Below are 23,712 nucleotides of genomic sequence, written 5' to 3' on the forward strand. Positions count from 1 at the left end.
TCATTGTTGTGAATGTTAATGTTTTAAATACTTCTCTATTATCCAAGACCTCTAATGCATATAAAAGAGCAAAGTCTAGGAGTTGATTTAAACTATTCATGAATAATCAAAGAAAACTGTATTTAATACATATGCTTGGTTTTTTGCAAGTGACATCTGGAAAACTTTTTTCTGTAGTGAAGGTAGTATTAACTGAAGGTGTCATGTTCAAAATTGGAGTATTTGTACCTAACCTTAAAGTCAGCTGACTTTTTATTGTGTACATCTATTTTTTTGCTTCCCTAACTTTTGATCTACATAGTGTTAATGACACTTTCTTTAACAGTGAACTACCTCTTATGAAATAAAGAAATGGATGGGATGGATGAAACATCTAAAAGAATCCTAGAGCCATACCAGTATTTACTTCAACTACCAGGCAAGTTTCGTTGTACTGTGTTGTTTTTAAATCTCAAAATAGTTTTTATAGCGACTTTTGTGTCAGGAAGTATAAGCCAAGAAGTTTATCCATTCTTGATTTGAGGATTTAAGAGTAATTAAAAGTAAAACTTTTCAATATTTGTTCTTTTTTTCCTCTTGTAGAACCACCTTTTTGGTGAGATTGGTACAAAAGCTCTTGAGTCTGTCTGCAGTGTAAGTAGTATTTCAGTTACTCAGCTCTCCATTCAGGGTAGCTGACTTACTACTTTTTAAAACCGATAAGGGCAAATACTTGTAAACGAAGGCTTTGTGGATTATTATTTGATTTCTTTCCCTTGCCTTCTTCCTCTCCCTTGTCCCCATGCCTAGCACTACTGCATCATGTGTATTAACATATGAATGAAACAACCAGAACTAATGCACTTAAGGTAATACCTATGTTTAGTTCTTGCCTGATTTATCTTTTTATAGAAAGTTACATTAATTAATGACTTACCTTACTAATTATTCATATTTATGTAAGTGATTCTGCTCCAGCTTGATCCCATTCTTAAAGAACAAAACATCATCAGCCCTCAGTTTATCTGCTTGCTGTGCTGGACTCAATGGATTGTGGTTTTGGTTTGGTTTGGGGTTTTTTGTGTTGTGTGTGGCTTTTTTTAATAGCCTGCTGCTTTTGTGTAATTTCTTCTCTCTGATGTGTAGAGCTGGGTATTCATATGGGCAACTTTGTCTGTCTGTGGATTGCCTCACTTGCCAGATGATCAACCAGTCCTTGTGTGGTATCAGGTCACTAGCAGCACATTAAGATGAAGTTTTCAGTCTAGAACAGTACCCATTTTAGCAGAATTCAGGAGGCGGTTTGATGGAGAACTAGTGTATGGATATGCCTCTCGGAAGCCTCTTTGACTAAGCAGATTGTTTGCTGTGGCTTTTACTTGTACACCTAAAGTGTAAGGAAGACCATACAAGCTATCAAAGTGACTAAGTTTGTAAAAGTAGTGGCAGAATGACTTTGTCACTGGGACTATTGCAGGATTGCCTTCTGTCCAGCTTATATTGCATACTGGTGGAGTTAAGGAGGATACAAAATATTGTAGATATTAAAGAAAATAATTCTGACCAAAATTATATCTACTGTTTAGGCAGTAGCATAATGAATCACAGGCACAGTATTAAGTGGCTTTTGTGCATCTGAAGGAAGACTTGTGTATCAGCAGGGTGGGTCTTAATTCATTATACCTTTGTATAATGAATTTCATTATTAATCTCTACAAATATCCAGGATTGTCTTGTCTACATTAGGGATTTTTTTATTTGACTTGGCAGTTAGAACTACTTGAGCTGAAAAATAAGAAAAGGAAAGGATTTGGCAGTAACAAGCCTTTTTAATGCCAGAAAGCTTCTTTCCCATTTCCCCACAGTATATTCCAGTTGGGTGTTCTGAACTGGGTGGTGCTTTTGCTAGAGAACTACCTTGAGAATGAGTCTATGATATTCCAGAGAGCTTTCTAGGAGCTGGTCCTGAAGAAAGTTACTTTCTTCCAAGACCATCTTTATATGTGCTTTTTATTTTGTTAGCTTATCCCATATAACCAAGGCATATACTAACATCTTTGCATGTTTAGCTGCTAATTATTTTTAAGGTGTGTTAGATACCAGCAAAAAACCCCTCAGCTTCCTAGAAGGAAATATACAACAGACAAAAAGCACCAAAAAAAGCTTCCCTAGGCAAAAGTGCTTGACTAATACTTCTTCAGCTATCTTCCACTTTAAATGATGCATCTAGGATATACACTTAACCTTGCCACCTTGACTCCTGTGGCTAAATTCCTATACTTTGTTGTGACTGAGTTCAACCCTCATCATTCTATACTGATATATTATAATGTTATACTTATTGACAGTGCGAACATTTTATAGCCTATCCTGCTAAAGTATCATAAATCTGATTGTCCACTTTAACATGTTGATCTCTTGTTGATTTAGTTTGTTTTGGGGAAGGTGAGAGACAAGGTACACTTCTTTCTATGCAGAAATGGTAGTGTGATTCAAAAGCGAAGACTTCTGTTATACTAGGCAGGTAACAGGTGAAGCAGTGAGGGTTCACAGTCAGATAGCTGGATGTTTATGGGTTTTGAAACACTGTGGCTTTCCCCAAAGTCAACTACGCCAAGCACAGATCAGTAGGAGCCAGATACTTGTGTGAACCTTGGAATCAGTATGAGCACCGGTGCTTGGCGAGTGGGCAAAAATTGGGTGCATGCTAGCTGTTCATAATTAGGGTGGAGCCCAAATGAGATGCCTGAGCTAATCTAACAAGCTCTTGCTGAAAGAGGCAGTTTCATTCCATCCTCTTTATGCTTCTGGCAGAATTTTCCTGTCTCTTAACTTCTGCCAGTTGTCAGCCTGATAATCAGATAATTAGGTAGTATCAGTCAAATATGTACCTTTATGGCCCTACGGTAGTCCAGTTACTTACCTTTTAAGACTAGTTAAAAACCGAAGTTTTCAAATGGTTTAGTAACCAATGAGAACTTGAATGAATTTAGATACATATCAAACTTTGTTTACGTAAAAGGGGATTATGTAATAGTATCAAGGTGGTTTGGAAAAAAATGTGCCTGCTAATGTTGTCTGTAGTGTAAGAACACAAATTTTTATAACTGAGGATTGATCCCTCAATACAAGAAGTTGATTAGTCTGCTTCCCATTATTTAAATGGAACTTTTAATGGTAACAGTTTGGGAGTGATACTTAAACTAAGCGTGTCTATTTCTTTGTCTTCAATGGTGCTAGGACAGAGAAACAACTAGGCTTAAGGTTTTTTTGCTATGTTGCTATTTTAACTGCTAGTGTGGTAATTGATGCTTATTCCTTCACTAGCAGGATTTAGTGCTTGGGAGAAGGTATGTTCTAAACCAGTAACTTTTCTTGTAAAATCTCATTATAGTAGAACACTGCTATGCTAGTTTACGGTGGTGTTCTGCTTAATCCAGTATTCTGTCCTTTAGTCTCGTGAACAAAGTACAATAAACAGAATTAACTTTCACAAATTCCAATGTGGTTTGTCTCAAAAATGGCCTGATTCACACAGATGATGAATCTTTTATATCCAAGTGGCTGAGTTAACAGCAGTAGCTATTTTTGCAGCACTGAGGAGTATATGGAGTTTCAGTTGCAGTAAAACTGATGTGGTCAACAGCTTACTATTGAAAGGGGTAGATTCTGATCCCATTCATGACTGTACATCTTTCTTTTCATGTGCATTGCTCTGATCTTGGCTGCAGTCTTTCCTGTGCTTGTTTAGCTTGCTAAACAATCAAGACTGGCTTTTGGTTTTCAGCTTTTTCCGCTGGGCTGTTGAACTTGACCAGCTTGGCGAAGGAGGTAAGCACCACAGGGCATGATCCCCACCACTGGCACATCAGAGGCCTTAACTTGTACCAGGTTCCTGAGGGAGGCTGTCCAGCTTCTGAGCTGAAGGGATGCCTGGGCCCCCACTGGGCCAGAAGAAAGTGATGTCCTTGCCCCTAAAAGCTGTGCAGTGGTGGAAAACCTTTGTCACTAAGCTAAGGAGCAGTTGAAGGGAGTCAGCAGGCTGCACAGCATCAGAAATAAAAAAAAGAGCAAGACCCTTCAGGTTCAAGAGCCTGAAACCCCCAAGTGTATTGAAGGAGGGGCCTGAACAACCTGCATGTCAGGTGGGGAAATGAATACTCCTGCAATGGTGAAGGCGGGGAGCTGATGGCTCCTAGCACCAGGAGAAAGCGTCCTGTTCCTTGAGCAGATCTGCAAGTGCCAAGCAATTTCAGTGCGCTGGAAGCTGTGTATACAACAAAGCATCAGACCAGTACCTGGTGACAGCAGGAAGTGATAGTAGTGGGGAGTGACTCCTGCAGGGGACAGAGGCTTCCATCTGAACTGCTGTCTTAAGGAGGTTTGCTGCTTCTGGGTAGCTCTGATTAGGGATGTTAGGGAGGGACTGCCAAGCTGTGTTTCACCCTCAGACTAAACTTTGCAACTCTTCCACTTGAGCACTAGTGGATATAGCAAGGGGATGCGTGGAGCTTATCAAGCATGACTATGTGGCTTTTGGAATGAGGACCAAGGGCACAGGAAGCCAGGTGGCTTTTCTCCATGATACTCAACGCTGTTCCTCTCACCATCAAGAGGAACAGATAGATCCCGCCCGTCAACAACTATTTAGTTGCACAGGTGACATTGATAGCAGAGATTTGGCTTTTATGACCATGGGACTCCCTTAATAGATCAAGGACTACCAAGAGGAGATAGCATCCACCTACCCAAGTCAGGGCAAAAGTGTCTTTTCCAACAGATTGAGCAACCTGGTGAGAAGGACCTTAAACTAGAAATTACAATAGAGGGGAATGACTACCCCACAAGTAAGTGAACAGTGACTGTGCAAGCAAAGGGTGTAGGCTGATGTGGACAAGACACACCTTGTAATCAACAGAGCAGAGCTGAAGGCAGCCCATCCCAAGCATATGCACTCAAACAAGGAAGTATGAACAGAACAACATGATGGCAGAAGCTCTCACTTTTTGTGGGGTATCTGCAGGACTGAGTGCCTCTCTGAAGTGCCTCTACACAAATGCATACAGCATGGGGAATAAACAGGAGTTAGAGGCCTACATGCAGTTGCAGAGCTACAGTTTTATTGGGATATTTGATGTGGGATAGCTTGCACAGCTGGAGTGCTGCAATGGATGGATATGGACTGCCTAGGAAGGCAGTCTGGCATAGCAAGGAGCAGGACTTGCCTTTTATGTGAAAGAACAGCTGAACTGTGTGGAGCTCTGCCTTCAGTCAGATAAGCCTGTTGAGAGCTTATGGGTTAAGATTAGAGGGCAGATCAATAGGGGTGACACTATAGTGAGTCTTTGCTATAAACCACCTGAGCAAGAAGTAGATGAGGCCTTTGGACAGCTGGAAGATGCCTCATATTTACAGGCAGTGGTCCTCATGAGACTTCAGCTACCTCAGTATCTGGTAGAAAAAGCAACACAGCACAGGCAGTCCAGGAGGCTTCTGGAGTGCATTGATGACTGCTGGCTAACACAGGTGATCAAGGAGCTGGTGAAGGCAGGCATTATGCTGGACCTCACACAGAAACAAGAAAGATTTGCTTAGGATGTGGAGACTGGGGCAACCTTGGCTGCAGTGACAATGGGATGGTGGCATTCAGGATCCTGAGAAGAAGGAGCAAGGCAAAAATCAGGATCACAACCCTGGACTAGTTAGTTAACACTGTTTTGAACAAGGGAGTTAAGCTAGACAAGTTAACAGTGACCTTAATCTGTCAACATGGTCGCCCAGGTTTAAAAGTGTATAGGCCTGTTCTCTTTGGTTGTTTTCCCGCAGTGCACTTATACTTGTTGTAGTGTTCTTGTAGCTGTGTGGGGAGGTCTGCTTGGGGAATTTATCCATTTAGCCCTAATCCACGAGAGGACAGAGCTAAACATGTAAGCATACAATATAGTTGAGGTAATATAATTAGCTTGCTTACTCCAGAAGGGCAATGCCCCCTTCTCCTGGCTCTCAGCATCTGCTGCTTACCCTGTACTAACTCTGGCAGACCTGCTTCATAAGCTGACTCAGTACATAAAGCTGGCAGAAAGCTAACCTAGTAAAAAGCAGACAGTTTTCTGCTGGGGTAATGAGTTGATTAGCTTAGTAAGGCTCTAATGAGGGCTAGGTTAATAGTCCCTCTGCTCTTTCCCATGCTGTCCTAGCCCTTTTATGTACCCTCACTGTAAGTGAGGTGCTACCTTAAGGGCATGGCTTGTGGTCAGTTCAATGCAGTAAGAGAGAAGAAATACTAATCAGGAGCCTATCCATAGCTGGAGGTCTGTGGATTTTGGGTCTGTACCCTGTCACAAGAACAATTGTGTATATGGAGAGCGACTCAGGCTGACTTTTTTTTTTTTTCCTCTAAAAGAGAAGCATCTCATCTGTCTGAAGAGGTGGGAGGGATTGTTGTCAGTCCAACATCTTAAATCTAACTTGATCTTTGTTTCAAGGATAAGGATTTTACAGAATCCTTGTAGAAGGAATTTCATCAGAATGAATCTGTTATGTTCTGAATATTTTTTCTTACCTTTTCCACCCAGCATTACTAAGGAGAAAAGCTTCCCATAGTTGCTGTTTGGTTTGGGTAATATTGGATCTTAAGCAGATTAAACTGAATGCATTTAGCATAACTTTTATCAAAGCTTGGTACAGTAATGTCTATTACAGCTCTATAGAGTGGGTAGAGCTTCTAATTTTGAAAGTTAGACCTCTATATTCTTCAGTTTTATAATAGCCTGTGTAGAATAATTAATAGAGCAGTGACGTGTGACAGTGAAGAAACTGGATAATTCTGCTAGTGTTAAGTTTTATTCCTTTTAATTTTGTCCTAGTGTCCCTGGATTGTTGTCTTGTCTAGTTTGGAGGAGAGGTGCGGCAAGGAATGGAGGCTTCTGCATTGAGACCAGTATTAGAGGGCTTTGGTCTTTTGCCATCGTAGCATGGTTGTAGGCATAAAACATGCATACAGAAAATTGCTGTAATAGCACATCGACTGGGTAGGATTGACTTCAGAACAAGATAACATTATTGTTACATAAATACTGTTTTCTTTTAAAGGGGCTCACACAAGCAAATCTGCACCTGTAAAATGGAAGATGAATGTTTTGCTATATGTTTTGTGAAGTGAAACCACAGATAGTGGTTTTTCCTTGAATAGTCAGTGTCTAGACAGCCTTGCTAGTCAAGGTAGACGGGTCTAACAATTCAGATGCTGTCTGTACTAAGGAACTGAAGTGGATAAATCCACTGTGCATGTTAATAATCCATTTAGAGTGTGTGCTACTAGTTATATTCCTCATGATAAAATAACACTTGTTGCTGAACATCCAGCATTCCAGAAGCATATTTTCTAGGAAACACGTTCAGAAAAACAGAATTAGCTGCCTAATGTAAAAAAGTAGGTGGTGTATCAGTGTAATTCAGAAGTGAATAAACAGCTGTAGATAAGGTACACTTTCTTAATGTGATATTATCTCTGAGTAGTTTTCTTTGTGGGTGTACTGAAATATTTGTTAATACTTAACTGGCAAGCCATACAGTTTGGCAGATGTTTGTAACAGTTATTCTCAATATTTTTGAGCAATCTTTTCTCCTCAGTGAACTCATGCAATTATTTTAAAATAAAATTCCCCCTGATGCATTTTGACCCTCCCTTGTGCAGTACTGGTGGTTAAAAGTGTAGAGAGTCAGATTAGGGAACCAATCTGGCCGAAATCTGATCTAACAACATGGGGAAAAGGGGAGAAGTCTGAGTGTTTGAAGTGTTTTAATCCTTAGTATCTGCAGGGTATGGTGTCAGAAGCAGGTCTAACTTGAATTAGTGGTGGTGCTTAGTTAACATAAGAGGTTTTTAAACTCTTGGGTACTACTCTAATTTTCTATTTAAATTTGAGCTCAAATTAGCTGTGTTAAAATAGTGAACTAAGTCAGCAAATTATTGTTTTAAATAAACAGTATTTTAAAAAAAAATAATTTAGAACCAGCTATGTACTTTCCTGATAGAGAGCAAGCCTGGCATGGGGAGCTTAAAATATCTGTTCTCCTGTTTGAAAGACAAAATAATCCCTTCCCTCCTGAAGAACGCTATTAGTGTTTAAGACTGAGCATAGAAAACAAAAATGGAGAACACAAGCCAATGACAGTGTATGTCCAAGTAAGTGTGCCCTTTCACACAGGACAGAGCCAGAGGACAAAGCTGTTGGGGAAGAAAGTGCCTTTTTGTTAGTCTCTTCTAATGAAAACCAAAAGGTGGTGGTGATGGGAAGCAGTGAAAAATCTTTGAGAACTGAGACAAAAATTGAAGCCCTCTGAGCCAGAGAGGAAGGGTATCACCCTTGCTACAGACTCCAGACCACAAAGCTATTGCTTACCTGGTGGTGACTTAAAAAGCAAAAATCAACAGTCCAGTTTCTCCAGGGTATATAACTGCAAGTGAATCTACCCATTTTTATTATTCTGTTCTGTATGTGCTGGTCACACAGCAATAGTGAAGCCTTAGGGAGAGATTCAAATGCTGAAATTTCTTCAGTGCTATGGGCAAGATGGCATCATCGACACAAGGACTAATATTGCAGAATCATAATGTCTCTCAGTAGATCTTGAGATGAGTAATATGGAACCCACTGCCCAGGTTGCACTGCTTTGAAGTTTATTTAGAACTTTCTCCAAAGGCCTTGTTGATGTGAGCTAGATATGCAGAGCTGTTTTTCTAAACCCATCCTGCAGTTACTCGAGGATCTTGTACATAGGTGAGCTTTTCAAAGTTCAGAGCAGCATTGTCTCAGTGTGGGTAGGGGGTGACTATTTCATATTGATCATCGGTAGACACTGAATAAATATTTTCATGTAACTCCTAGCAATTTATTAAAGAAAGCTGGCATCAATAATTTATAGACACACAGGTTAACTTCTGTCAAAATTAACTCCATGTAAAATGTATCTGGATTGAATATTAATGCTTATTTTAAGAATAAACTTGGAATTTTGATCTTGTATTTCGTTCCTATGAAACAGGGTGACTGCTTGGCTCCACCAAACTAGATTTCGTGAAAGCAGAACAAATCCTATTATTCATAGGTAGGCTTTTCGGGTAGAAGATAAATGCCTGCATTCTTGGAAAGTTCTGTTGAGAATGTTATGTTCAGATTTTCAGTTAGAGATATTTAGTAAGTATGTCAAATGTCACTTTCCTGTTTTACAAATTGTCAGTAGGCAAGTGAAGAGTACTACAGGAGAAAGACCTAAAAATGGAGAGAAATAGGTATTCAACAAATATCTGTATCTTCAGTTAATAATGAATTGTAATTGAATCTTCTTAATCTGTTACATGCACAAAACCAACATGGCTGGCAAGCTAGGGCTTGCTTTCAGAAGTAGTAAGCTGACCTGTACAGGTTACCAACATACTCAGGGCCACTTTACTATTTAAACTGCCAAAACTAAATACAGTAACCTGTAAATATGTGCTTTGCATATTACTCTGAAATGTTTAAAACTGAGGTTGCTGATAAATGTGGTGTTTATACAATGAGGAAACAAGTGACACACTATGATCTATTCTGCTTTCAAGTGATCACACTGATCAGCTTGCTGGTCTCAAATCAGCTATAGTTGTTAAGAGAAACTGTTGTCCCTAACAATGAACATTACGTGATTTTTATTTTTTATTGTAAATGCCTGTAACATTTTTATTGTAGGTAAGCAAGTGAGAACCAAACTGTCTCAGGCCTTTAATCACTGGCTGAATGTTCCAGAAGATAAGATACAGGTACTGGCTAATTATTTTTAAAGGGCTGTGACTTTTCTTCAAAGACTACTGATTACAGATTATTCTCTTACATAGCATAAATGATCAGAAATCCAAAATGCACTAGTTTCTGAATATATTGAAGTAAACTTCCAGGAAAATTACTTCAGTGCGAAGCTTTGACTGTGATGTAACACTAAAGAAATTACTTCCTTAACTGGTCTTATGTAGAACAGTTACTTCTTTCCAAGTGTGCTCAAATTTTTAAGCATTGTTACCCACCTAACATAACTCAGATATTAACACTGAGTTTGCAATGACTTATGAAAGAAGCTAGACAGTTACCTTGTAAACTACACAAATATAATGATTGAAAATTGTCCTAGTTTCACCTGGGAGAGTTAATTTTCCTCCTATAGTGCTGTGGTTTGGATTTAGCATGAGAATAATGGGATAACACACTGATGTTTTAGTCGTCGCGCAGCAGCGTTTATACTAAGTCAAGGACTTTTCAGCTTCCCATGCTCTGCCAGTGAGGAGGTGCACAAGAAGCTGGGAGGAGGCACAGCCAGGACAGCTGACCCAAACTGGCCAAAATTATATTCCCTACCATATAATGTTATGCTCAGTATATAAATTGGGGGGAGTTGGCTGTGGGGGCAGCGATTGCTGCTCAGGGACTGTCTGAGTGTCAGTGGATGGGTGGTAAGCAGTTGCATCACCTGTTTTTCCTGGGTTTTGTTTCTGTCTTATTATTATTCTGTCTCATTATTATTCTAATAGTGTTTAAAACATTAAACTGTTCTTATCTTGACCCACAACCTTTCTTACTTTTGCCCTCCTGTTTCTTTCACCTATCCCACTGGGGGAGGTAGGGTGAGTGAGCAGCTCTGTGGGGCTTGGTTACTAACTAGGGTTAAACTGTAAGAAAAATAAAATCTTACAGTTTTGATACAAGAATGTCAAAGACAGCAGTTAAATCAACTTTATAGACGACTTTTTGTGCTAGACCTGAAACTGGTCACCTTATCACATAGTCTGGAGTCCTTACTCCCTAACAGAGTAGCCTAATAGTCTAGCATTAGACTAGGAATTCTCCTTTCCTTTTGCTTTTCTGTTGGACAAATCTGTGCAAGATGTATGTCTGTGTATTTAACACTGTGGCTTGTCAAATGAAAAATTACCCTCTTGGTTAGACAACAGTGTTGTCAAACTGCATATTGAGGGTGCAGAAGATTCTCTGTATCCAAGACAATGTAAGGAATTAAAATAACAAATTACACTTTTAAACACTTACCCAGCTGGTCCCTAGTTAATTTCATTTTAGGCAGAAGTACCTTTAGAGTTTGTGAAGGAGTCTTCTTTAGGGTGGCTTAAGAGTGACACTTCATAGTCTTCAAGTAGCAAAATGGTGTGATTTAAACAATGAACAAAGAGGCTGTATTCATCATCTAGTAACCTATTTTCCAACCTGTCTATATAACTTTTTAGTCAGATTTATTGTGGCTCCCAGCTAGATACTACTTACCCTCTGTGCTCAGCTATATATCCAAATAATAGTAATAGTAACCTGTGTATTGTATGCATGGGTTTAGTCTAATATCAGAGATCAGAATTCAAACTGGAAGGAGCCTCTGGAAGTTACCCAGGACAATGCCCTGCTTAAAGCACAGCTTGCTCCATAGCTGCTTTAGGCTTCTGGGGGCCTTACTGAGTTTCTACATCCTCAGATTTTCAATTCTGCAGCTTCTCTGGGTTTGCTTTCCCAAGTGGAACCCCTTTCATGACAACAAACTCTTCTATTCTGCCTAATCGGGATTTCTTATGCTGCAGTCTGACTGTTGCCTCTTGACCTTTTGCTGAGCACCTGTGACAGTGGAGGTCCATCTTCCTCCATGTTCTATAGTAAACTAAAGCTGCAGTGCCTCTGTGAACAGAAGTTACTAGTTCTACTTGTCACTTTTGAACTGATAATCATGTAACTGTTATTGAAAATTTAGACCACTTGTTCTGGTTATCTTCATGAAGAAAACTGGTGCTTTAATGTTTCCTTTACCACTTATGCTGTTTGCCGTAGAACTTTAACATTTTTATTCTTCAGGTCTGTCGTGGTTTAACTCCAGCTGGTAACTAAGCCCCACACAGCTGCTTGCTCACTCCCCCATGGTAGGATGGGGGAGAGAATTGGAAGTGTAAAAGTAAGAAAACTCATGGGTTGAGATAAAGACAGTTTAACAGGTAAAGCAAAAGCCGTGCATGCAGGCAAAGCAAAACAAGGAATTCATTCAGTGCTGCTCATTGGCAGGCAGGTGTTCAACCATCTCTAGGAAAGCAGGGCTCCATCACACGTAATGGTTTCTTGGGAATACAGATGCCTTAATTCTGAACCCCCACCCCTTCCTTGTTCTTTGCCCCAGCTTTATATACCAAGCATGATATCATATGGTATGGAATATCCCATTGGCCAGTTTGGGTCAGCTGTCCTGGCTGTGTCCTATCCCAGCTTCCCGTGCACCTCCAGCCTTCACGTTGGTGGGCCAGCATGAGAAGCTGGCCAGTCCTTGATTGTTTAGCAACAACTGAAAACATCAGGATGTTATCAATATTTTCTCATCCCAAATCCAAAACATAGCCTTAGACTAGCTTCTATGAAGAAAATTAACTCTTTTCCCAGCTGAAACCTGGACAAGGTCATTTGAGGACAAAAACAAGACCCTGTTACCTTTTAATCTGCATCCTGCCACAATTATTAGTGCTTTTGTGCATACTTGTACTAATTTTAGTAACTTAAAGTTGTTGAGGTCTGCAGGACCACCTGTAGTCATCTTTTTGGTGTCTTTCATAATCTTAAGATGTCCCAGTTGTCTCTCAGCCTGTTTCCCTTCCAGCTATTTGTATTTCTTCTATTAATAATCTGAATTCTGGCACTCTTTATAGGACATTTTTTTACCTCAGATCATTTGTCTTCATGTAGTTTATTTAGATGAATAGGGTTGAGGATACTGTTTGTTGGTAGTTGATTTTTAGTGTTGGCTGCCACCATTTCACTTTTCCCAGCGAAGTGGTCACATTTTTTCCCCACTTACTGCATCTCTAGTACTCATCTGATGCTGCACTGAGACACTTCAGCTTGTTGAATTAGAGAACAGTGGGTTTGTCAGATGAACTTTCTTCTGAGAAGGCACTGAAATGGCCTAGTACAGGGCCAAGCAAATTCTAAAGCTGGTGCAGGTAAGGAGGTATAAATCTGTGTGTTGGAGTTATAGTGCTGCAGCTACTGATTAGATAGGCTTAGGTTCTAAGACAGCATAACACTCAGGACTGGTTCTTCACTTTTCATTATGAAAAGGAGTCTCTTCATTTCCTCAGGCTACTTCCTGATGTCTTCTAAAACAAGCTTTTTCTGCTGTCTAAACTTTTTCACTCCTTACTTTCAACTTTGAGGCATTTTTGACACTGTATTTTCTTAAGTTCACAAGATAACTTAATTCAGACACACGAAGTCATGAAGCACTAGAAGCTGCAAAAGTTCATGAAACTGACAGTGATATGAAATAAGTTAGCAAGAGAAATGCTAGAATAGTCTTATCTGAGGAATTCACAGAATACAGGGTAACCTTCCTGATAGTACTGAGAATGACATAATGGACTAAAAGAATATTAAGACAAATAGGTATGCAAAGTTACTTTCAATAAGTACTCTATCCTCTGATTTAAAGTCAATGGGCAGCAACATATCGTCACAGGTCAAAGTAGGGCTCACTTCTAACTGGCAGATGAGTCATTAGGGCTTCCTAAGTAGCTTGTTCTTGCAGTTGCATCTTGGATAGACAATTAGCTTGCTGTGTTTTGGGTTTTAATCTTTGGGACAGTGGTCACTGAACACTAGGTGACTTGCTGCTCAAGAAAATGCTTGCAGCAAAGTCCCTATTTACTTTTTTCCTACAGCACCCCCCAAATAGGACCATACTAGGTACTTGCAGCTATTTAATGGTGGCCTTAATATTTTTGAGAAGCAGTTGTTTTGATGAATGTTGACTGAGTGCAATGTTTGTAGCTAGCAAGTGTAATTGGTTCATTAGCTTTAAAATTGTATCTTAATCAGACGTGTTTTGCAGTGAGGTTATACAGTATGCAGTCTTACATGCTTAAATTTATTTCCTTTTAAGCAGGTGCTGAATATACTGTTCCTTGCGTAGCAGCTGTGCAATAACAAACGTATATAGTGTTAAAACTCTTAATTTCTTGTTGAGTTGGAATTGAGCTTTGGAATTGTTACAGTTCCCTTTTAGTCAAATTTAGTTAGCTACAAGCTTGATGTTTGGAACAGCTTATTGCATACCTCAGGTGGTGTATGATTTTGGTAGTAAGTGTGTAGGAAGCTTCCCAAGAGAAGTTGTAGCTGTTGCCTTTCTGCCAAGAATTTTCCAAGTGATATTTTGGAGAGAATAGTCTGTCCTTTAAGAGCTCAATACTGAAGATAACTACACAAAATGTGGGGAAAGACAGATGAACTCTCTCCACTTATCAAAACAAGATTTACAAGACAAGTGTGTTAACAGATGACACCTGACACACTCAAGAACTGACCATGGGAGATCTCAGGTTAGTGAATCTAAACTTGTCACATTGTGTTGCTTTGCTTTTCCTCTATCCTGTTTCTAATAATAGTTACGGCATGACTTCTAGCCAATGGCATATTTTATAACTGTTGCAACAATGAAGAGGAGTATGCAAGTGGAAACACTCCAGGGAGTAAGTTCACTTTGAATCTGAACACATTACACAAGACAGACCACATGATACAGGACTTGCAGCAAACTGGCTGATGAGGAGAATCATAAATCTATATTAATAGTAAAAGTGAGTGGTCTAAAGGGGAACCTCAGTGGTAGATAATAGTCTTTAAAACCTTACCCATTTTAAATAAGGTCTTGCAAAACTGGAGGTTAAATTACAATGGGAGACTTAATAATTTTTTTCTTATTATTATAGGTTATCATTGAAGTGACAGAGATGTTGCACAATGCAAGCCTGCTTGTGGATGATATTGAAGATAACTCAAAGCTGCGACGGGGCTTTCCAGTGGCACACAGTATCTATGGAATTCCATCTGTAATCAACTGTGCTAATTATGTGTATTTCCTTGGCTTAGAAAAGGTTTTAACCCTTGATCATCCAGATGCTGTTAAAGTTTTTACCCGTCAACTTCTGGAACTCCATAAAGGTCAAGGCTTGGATATTTACTGGAGGGATACTTACACCTGTCCTACGGAAGCTGAATATAAAGCTATGGTACTGCAAAAGACAGGTGGTCTCTTTGGATTAGCTGTAGGCCTCATGCAGCTCTTCTCAAATTATAAAAAAGACTTAAAGCCACTTCTTAACACACTTGGCCTCTTCTTCCAAATAAGAGATGACTATGCCAACTTGCACTCCAAAGAATATAGTGAAAACAAGAGTTTTTGTGAAGACTTAACTGAGGGCAAGTTCTCATTCCCAACAATTCATGCAATTTGGTCAAGACCTGAAAGTACTCAGGTGCAAAACATTTTACGTCAAAGGACAGAGAACATAGATATAAAAAAATACTGTGTACATTACCTTGAAAATGTGGGTTCCTTTGAGTACACTCGGAATACATTGAAAGAGCTCGAATCTGAAGCCTATAAACAAATTGAATCACTTGGGGGAAACCCTGAGCTTGTAGCACTAGTTGAACAGCTGAGCAAAATGTTCAAAGAAACTGAAAATTAAAAATTTAACTGCTCGGTGTGAATTAAAACACTTTTTTAAAATGGGAAAATAACCAGACTATCCAAGAGGTGTGATAATCAGTCTTGCTTAAAACTTTCTCTTGTAGCCATGTTACAGAAATTACTGTTTAAAAACAATTTGTCACTAAGTATTGAAATATACCCTACTGTCTATACAGTCTTAACTGCAACTGCTTGCAGATGGCTTTGTTAAAGCAGATGTACAAGAACTGAAACAAGCTTTGAACCTAAATGTGATCATCTTTATGCAGTCAGCAGCATTATTTCAGGCCTAAAACTCTCATATTTAACCAGGCTACTGTAGGTTTCTGGCTGAAATTATGTGTTAAATTAAATCATATTGACCCGAGTGTATTGTGTGTTTTCAAAGAATGTCCTAGTAAACCAAAATGTACAATGTTAAATAGCAAAAGGAGATACTTGCAACCTCAATGCACTTAAAATTGTTGTGTGATATTTCTAAGTTAGACTTCTGAAGATCAGATGGATCATCTTACTAAGTTCCAAAGTGAAAATCCTATGCAGCTTCTGGGGATATGTTCAGGAGAATGTGAATTCTGAAAGATAATATTTTATATGCAAATAAGACTAATGTTTAGTCTGAAATTGTAGCTTTATAAAGATTTCTAAGTACATTAGAGAAAAGGTTCCATCACATCAGCAAAGCATAAATTTGCTGCTGATTCCAGCTCTGCAGTGGGTAATATTGATTGCCTGGCTTTAGATTTTTAAAATGTCAAATATTTTGTATGCATTAGAGCTCATATGTGTAACTGTAAATAGCAACATAGTAAGTTGCTACTAGAAGTGGCATGGGATTCATATCAGCTAACTTTAGGACACTGTAGTTGGTGCAGGTCTCTTTAATCTCTGCTTATAATTGAAAGGGCCTTCTACAGGAGTTGATTCATAATTCATGCTGCATTCCTGTTCTGAATTGCTATCTGGAGGATGTTGCAGGTCTCTCCAAAGAGACAAGTTCTGTAATCTTTTGATAAAACAAAGTACAGCATCTTGTCCTACAAGCTAAAATACCACTTCAGTTTTGTTAATTGCTTAAATAGTGCTTTAATATTACGTATACAGACACACTGAAACAGAACTGGAACTAAGAGCTAGATTGAGGGGGGAGGGCTGATCAGTGACAAAACTCTCTGCTCATCTGTATATGAAAAAGTGAACAAAATGTAAGCAGAGACATTTGTGTCATCCTGGCTGGGCTAGCTTTAATCAGGTTCAATTCCCTTAGTCTTGATAGCCACATAAAGCTTTGCTTTGATGTAGGGAGGTAATGGTTTTGATCAAAGGTAAGACTGGTGCTGTCAGTAGTGGTGTTAGCTCAAGCATACTCTTAAAAGAAATGGCCAGAGGTACTTGCCTTCTGACAGCTGAAGGGTACTTTTATGCAGGTGTTCATTTTACTGTACCTGAAAAACAGGGAGAGTCATGGTCTCAACCCACTGAGAAAACTATCTGCATGTGGCTGCTGTAATGTCTTCCCTGCACAGCCTTAAGATTCTTCTGAAAGTGGTCAAGCATGAAAAAATTCAGGATGACTGCTTTCAGTCAGAGACACTGTGTAGTTATGGACGATAGCCTATCCCTTTTACCTGTATGCTGAGGAGGAAGGAATCTTTGTTTGCTCTGTGATGAGGCACAGAACAATAGGCTTTTCACTGAACGGACCTGGTCACCAGGACTGAATAACTTAAAGCTGGTGAAAGGTGTCTTGTCGTCACTATTAGTGACAGTGAATTGTAATTCCCTTTTTATAACTTGCAGTGCTTAGTAGTAAGCCTGTAAATTTTTAATGTTTTATGAGAAAATACTATCTGTAGCAAAGTATAATGGTTATTTTGTGCCATGTCTTGGGACTTTCTAAGCACTGTTGCAGCTGACACTGAATGGGGAGGTAACACTGGAAAAACTATTGTGGTCGGGAGAATCTGCTAGTCTTATTGTAAAAGATATCTCAGTGCCTATTAGGGTATTATAACTAACATATACAATGCAAAGTACACTTAGTGGCATTTCATGTCTGCTCAGTTGCTGGATGTAAACAGTTTTGTGTAATCAAGCTTTCCTCATGAGGTAGCCTTTCTTATTTTTTTTTGTGTAAAACTTTTCTACCATCTGAGACTTCTGCTGTGTCATCACTGCTTTGGTTCATTCTGGCAACTCACCCCAGTATTTATTTTAATACCATATTTTGTAGAACATGCCTTCATTAACTTTGGAGAAAGTATGTTGTAAGTTTTCCAGCTGCAGGCCCTTTTAAACCACAAATAGGTAGAAAGGGAAAAGTATCCTGGGAAAAGAAAGCTGGACCAACAAGAAATTGTAAAGCTCTGTCTTACTCTTCTGCCTTCAAGGCTTTTGATACCAGTAGTCAAAGCATGCCCTGAAGGTATAGTTTAAAAGGCCCAGAAGCAGAGTATCATTGCTTTTTACTTTGGTTAGGATGAACTGAGGCCTTTGAGAGTTTTTCTTGATATATTCAGGAGTTGGAAGAGGCTGGGATCTTTCCCCTTCCTCTGTTAATCAGGTAGAGCATGTTTATTGTCAGTAGTGATGAAGCTCCATAGTCAAGGTAGATTTTTATATTTGGTGCCATGAGACTGCACATCCTCATCAGTATTCTCTTATATTGGGTGTGGTATAAGCTCCAGGTGTTAAGCCATGTTAGGAAAAATCACCTCCTTAAAAAGCAGCATGAGAGTTACTGTGGCTGCAGAATTAGTTTAGTTGTTCAAGTGCTGTGCTCTGCTGTGCCTCCCACAACACAAGCAGTAGGGTGTTTTCCTGAACTTCACAAGAGGTGCATTGCTGTGGAATGGAAGTCAGACTTGCAAGTGGAAATGTCCATGGGGAAATAAAGGGGGTGCTGGTTTCAGTGTCAGTCCCTTTCAGCCAGAACTCTTCCCCTTACCTTCCTAACATTGCCAACAAGTTCTACTTTGATCAGGTTCCTGGTGCATTTCTTGGGGCTTTAGCTCTTGCAGTGTGTGTAAAGAGAAATGCAAATACTGGGCAGTCTCCAGCATTTCCCCCTACCTCAGTCTGTTTTCTGATTGTGTGCTTGCTTGGATGTATGTAGATGCTGGATGTAAATGAATGCTGTCGCCTGTCTTTGAGTGGCCAGCCAATGGATGGGACCTCTCTGCGCTTTCAAAGGCTGATGTTATCCCCATCAATTACAGTGAAAATTGCATCATTTCAGGACCTTCCTGAGGAGATAGCTTGTCTTCCACTTCTCCCTTTGAGCTCAGGCTGTTCAGGAACCCACTAAGAGCAACTTTGTATATATCAGCCAGTCGTTGATACAAACAGCCTAAAAATGTTCATGGCAGTGGGAAAGTAGCTGTTGGTATTTCTTTATGCCTTCAACTTTATGGTTGGTTTTGCTAATTATTAAATATCTAAATGCCTCCATGTGGTATGGAAATTTCCTGTATTAATGGCTGCTTTCTCCAGTTAATGTTAAAATGCTAACATGGTATAAAAACATGGGATTTGTGGGTGTTTTTTTCTACCTTCTTATATAAAACTGGTGTGAACTCTAATATGTCTTTAGCACCGAATTGGGCTAGGCAATTCATGTGCAAGAGCTACATAAGCATGTGTTGCTCTTCTCTGTTGTCTTAATCTTAACATTTTACGTTTCAGGTTTGATATTTACTATGTTCTTTGTGTTATTTGCTCAGTACTTTCATTGTAATTCTTTTCTCAGCTATGTTTCTATTCTGATACTAATGCCACAGCATACACAATACCATCAAACTCCTTTTTGATCCTGGACAAACAAAATGGTCTGAGTCTGCTTTTGAAATGTTAAATCTTGGCTCATCGTATGCCTTTACAAAAGTAATCCAAGATTTTCTGCAATCTTGAAATGCCAGAAGCTTGTCTTCCAAGAAGCTAAAGCCTGTAACATATTTTATATTGCCATAAATTATTTTTGTCCCATTGTAGCTTGAGCTCCTTCTCCTACCCGTCTGGTTCAACACCTATTTTGCTTTGATGGTAATGCTAGTTAGGCCTTTCTGTGAAACAACTTAACTCACTACCCTTTGGGGAGAGGAGTTAAGTTTTGTCTGGGTTAACCCACTCAGCAAGAGCCTGATGAATGTCAGAGCTGGCAGGCGGACAGAGGTAAGAGCAGAGCCAGGGAAAAGATTTGAGAGAATAAGAAAACGCATTTTAGGCTCCTGAGGCTGCCTTGCTTTAAAGTATCTCCTTCACTTTGTTAGGAAAGGCTCAAGAGTGTGGTTAGTTTCCCTGAGCTTCCCTTATTGCTTTCCAGATAGAATGTAAGAGACATTCAAGTTCAAAATTACTTATTCTGATAGTTACATAACTTACATACAGTATCTTAAGGTTTTGATTAAAGGTACAGATAAAACAGAGTATATTGTTTCATTACTGTATTTTTCTTTCTCTAACAATTTTTATATTCTTGAAGCCAGGGAAGCACAATCTGCTATGTCCCTACTTAACTTGATTGTTATCTCATATGAACATTCTTTCTGAATAACTTTTATCATAGCTGAGCACCAGTGTTCACCTTTTCTGCAGCCTTTGTTGTTTTTTAATTACTTTAGAAGGCACCTTTGCAAGGTGTGGATAGGAATAATCCACAATTCATTTCCTTTCAAGCATATAACCTGCAAAATTTATAGTAAAGATGCAGGTTAAACTGCATGAATTCTGATAGCGTTCCTTTCCTGTGTGCCCTGTGGAACAAATAAGTTCTCACCTAGCTCAGGGAAAGGTATTTATTGAGCATCTCAGTTTACTACAGCAGAGACCCATGGGAGATACCCCGAGAAGGCCTAACCTGACACTTCCAGGGAGAGCACTGCAAAACCTGACATGAATTTTTGTGGAACACTAACTCTGACATGAAGGGAAATCATAGATCATTTTCTGCTTTTGAACTCTAGAACGATCTGTGAAAATACTTTCTATTCTGATACGTGATTTATATGCTGTTGGTAAGCAGTTGCATCTCGATCACAGTAGATTATTTTCACTCTCTTCGTAATGTTTCAGTTGTTATTTCTGGAGCATATAGTCTAAGTTCCTTAAACACTCAGTAAAGTAACTATTGAAGTCTGTAAAAAGGAAAAATGGCAAGTGCGTATGTTTTGGCTATGCTGTTTTGAAATACACATAACTGGCCTGTTCGCTTGCTGTAATCTAGTATATGTTACTCTGTAGTGAACGTAGTTAGCTTAGGCAGGCATAACAACTTTTCAGCAACTTAAGTTATTAAAATCAGGCTGACATGAAGGCCATGTGAACAAATTAGAAGGGAAAAAAATGCAAGTGTTTGCAAGGAAAAACCATAATGTTCTTTAAAAATAGAATTTCAGATAATTGAAGAGTTAATACATGAAGCATGGAGCTAATTCCTAGTTTTTCTGTGGCTTTAACTGAAGAACCTATTGCTACTTAATGGTCTCTTCTTTTGGGGGTTGGGATGGGGTATATAGGTCAAAGTAAAAACCATACCAAGGAATTGTCATTGCTATTCCCAGAAATGTAAAATCTATGCTATAAACATAATCTTTTATATTTTACATCAACCAAAATGAATGTTCAATAAATTCTGAAGTGAAATCCTTTTTCACCTAAGCGCTTATAAAATGCGGAAGTTGCAATTCTAGGTAACAAGGTGAAAATGTTAAATTGGTCTAGTTGTTTTATTGGCATTGGGACTGTCCTGTTTCTCGTCGAGTACATTAGATGAACTGTAGCTGTTGATTACATTGCTAAAAGGAAGAAACAAGAAATGCAAAGAAATTAAGTTATGCTATTCTCATTGTCATTTTAGAAATACTAAATACATAAATTCAACAACACGCGTGTAGATTCTGAGAATGGCTGAATTTCCTATCAAATGTGCTACTGAGGTCAGGAAGATAGTGAAAAGTATTTTCTTGTTTTCAACACCTTTCCTGACATGTAGTCAAACAAAGCGGAGTAAGCTCTTGCCTTTGTCCACAGGAGCAGTGAGTCAGTCAGAAAAGGAGAGCAAGAGGGCTTACCGCTTTTGTTTCTGCTGTCATACTTGTACCAGTATCTATGTACCTTCAGCATTGTTTAAAATTAACAGATCGTTCAAAGAGAGCCCTCTACGGGACATGAATGTGCTTAGGAACCCAGATGAGACAGCAACACTACCAAAGCTGTGGAAGGAGCAGGGTATCTATTTTTTTTCCCCAAAGACATTCATTGGCCTAAGAAAATTCATTACCTTTGGTAAAGGAAGACTCCAAGGTAAAAGCACAGAGGTCTTCCCTGGTGTGCCCCTTTCGGGAGCAGCTGCTTTATGCCAGATAGTAAAGCATACCCTCAAAGCCTGTTGCTTGAAGATGCAAGCCATCAGCATGCCAAAGAATTTATATACTATCCAGATTACTTTGACTGGAATATACTAGTGTCATCAAAATACTTGCGTTTGAGTTCTGTAATCAATATCGCAGAACCGGAGCAAAAGGTGCTAATATGCTGCCTGCTGAAAGAGTGTACGGAATTACTTAATGTAATAGAAGCAGAGGCACAGCACTGAAATGGCTTCATGGTTGCTAATCACTATTGTGATTGTTTCAGTCTTTGTGTTCCCAAAATCCAAACATTATTATATGAATTGTTATGAGACTTTGAAATATGAAGCACATCAGAAAGGAACAAGTGTAGAAAATGTCAACTAAGGTACTTTCATTTTATAACAACAGAACTGTGTGAAAGCTATTAGATCGTCATCCATGTCTTTAAACTGAAGGGCTCTTACTAAATTTCTGTTCCCAGTAGTTGCTACCTAAAGAATACGGTCAAGTCTTTCAGTTTTTGCTGTTGATCTACACCCATTGGATGACTCGATTCTTCATCTTTTTTTAATAAGCTGTGTTCTCTAATTCTTATGGCTCTTCTCTGGATCCTCTTCTAGTTGATTGATATTTTTTTCTCAAATGCTGCATTTATTTCAACATGCACTAACAAATGTAGCAGTGCCAAATACCAGGGTGATACAACTTCCCTGTCTGTATGCTTGCATACGTAAAACCAAGCACCACACCAGTTCCCCTGGCCAGAGGCTGCTGCCCCTCGCCGAGGTGCCCGGGTTCTCTCTGTCGCCATCTCCTGGGAGAGCGCCCCAGCCTTTAAAAGTGGCCTTACTGCCTTTCTTCGACACCCAGCTTGCATTTGGGTAGAAAAAGGCGTTATTTCTTGCTTGCTTCTGAGCGTACTAAGCCAGTCGGATTTCACTGACACTGGTTGAATCGAACACAGCGGTGGCTTGTTCCCCAAGAGGCTGAGCCAGCATGAGCCTGACGGGATCAGGTCTTGTTAACCGGTGCTGCTCCATGCCGAGAGCACTACTTTCTTTTAATTACTTGTCACAGCCACGCGCTGAATCAGTTACACCACTATCTTGCTGGGTATCAGACGGAAGGTTGTACAGCTTGTCTAACACGCGCTGCTTTGAAACAGTTTCCCGGGGGAACTTCCGTGCCTCCTTACAACCCCACCGCAAATCTGCGCCTGCTCCCAGGCTGGCCGGCGCTCCGCCCTGAACCGGTGAAATCCCGTCAGCGGCAGCCGGTAATGTCCGGGACACCCACCCCGCCCCAGCAGGCGAGCCCGCACGGCTTAGCCTCTCCTCCCAGCCCCGCCTCGGGCGGCCATGAGGCTGGGCGCCGCGCAGCAGGTCCTGCTCGCCCAATCAGAGCGCCCTTTTCTCGCCCCGCGGCTTATTGGGCGGTGTAGTCCAAGGGCGAGAAGTCCGCGCGGAGTGGCCGCCTCGACGAACTGCATTACCCAGAAACCTCTACGGCGCCAACGCCTACGTCGACTGCCGGTGAAGGCGGTGACTTGGGCGGTGTCGAAGATAGCGGTAGGCCAGTAGCGGTCAAGCTAGGGCGGCACTGGGGGCTTGGGGCCAATAGGAGTGCGGTGATAGGTCAGACGGGGCGGGGTGACAGCTGCCAGTCCGCGCAGGACGGAAGGGGTTGGTGGGGGCCGGCTGTGCATGGAGCGGGTGGTGTCGGCCGTTCGTTGCCTAGGCGCAGGTGCGAAGAGGGCGAGCCGACGTGTGGGCCCGGCCTGGGGCTGCTCCTCCCGCCCGGTGCGTTAGCTGCCCTCCGCCTGCGGCCGCTTCGCCCCCGCCCA

At 40.2% G+C, this 23,712-nt stretch overlaps 1 protein-coding gene across 1 annotated transcript; it reads left to right on the plus strand.

The window, feature by feature from the left end:
• Positions 1-351: 351 nt before the first annotated feature.
• On the plus strand, positions 352-15,517 carry GGPS1 (geranylgeranyl diphosphate synthase 1; the record flags this gene model as incomplete). Its single annotated transcript, XM_081997502.1, has 3 exons — positions 352-430; positions 9,711-9,781; positions 14,756-15,517. The coding sequence occupies 3 exons, from the start codon at positions 352-354 to the stop codon at positions 15,515-15,517; spliced, it is 912 nt and encodes a 303-aa protein (XP_081853628.1).
• Between the last annotated feature and the right edge of the window lie 8,195 nt (positions 15,518-23,712).

The sequence above is a fragment of the Phaethon aethereus genome, assembly GCF_964289735.1.
Source record: "Phaethon aethereus genome assembly, chromosome: 3".
Lineage (NCBI taxonomy): Eukaryota > Metazoa > Chordata > Aves > Phaethontiformes > Phaethontidae > Phaethon > Phaethon aethereus.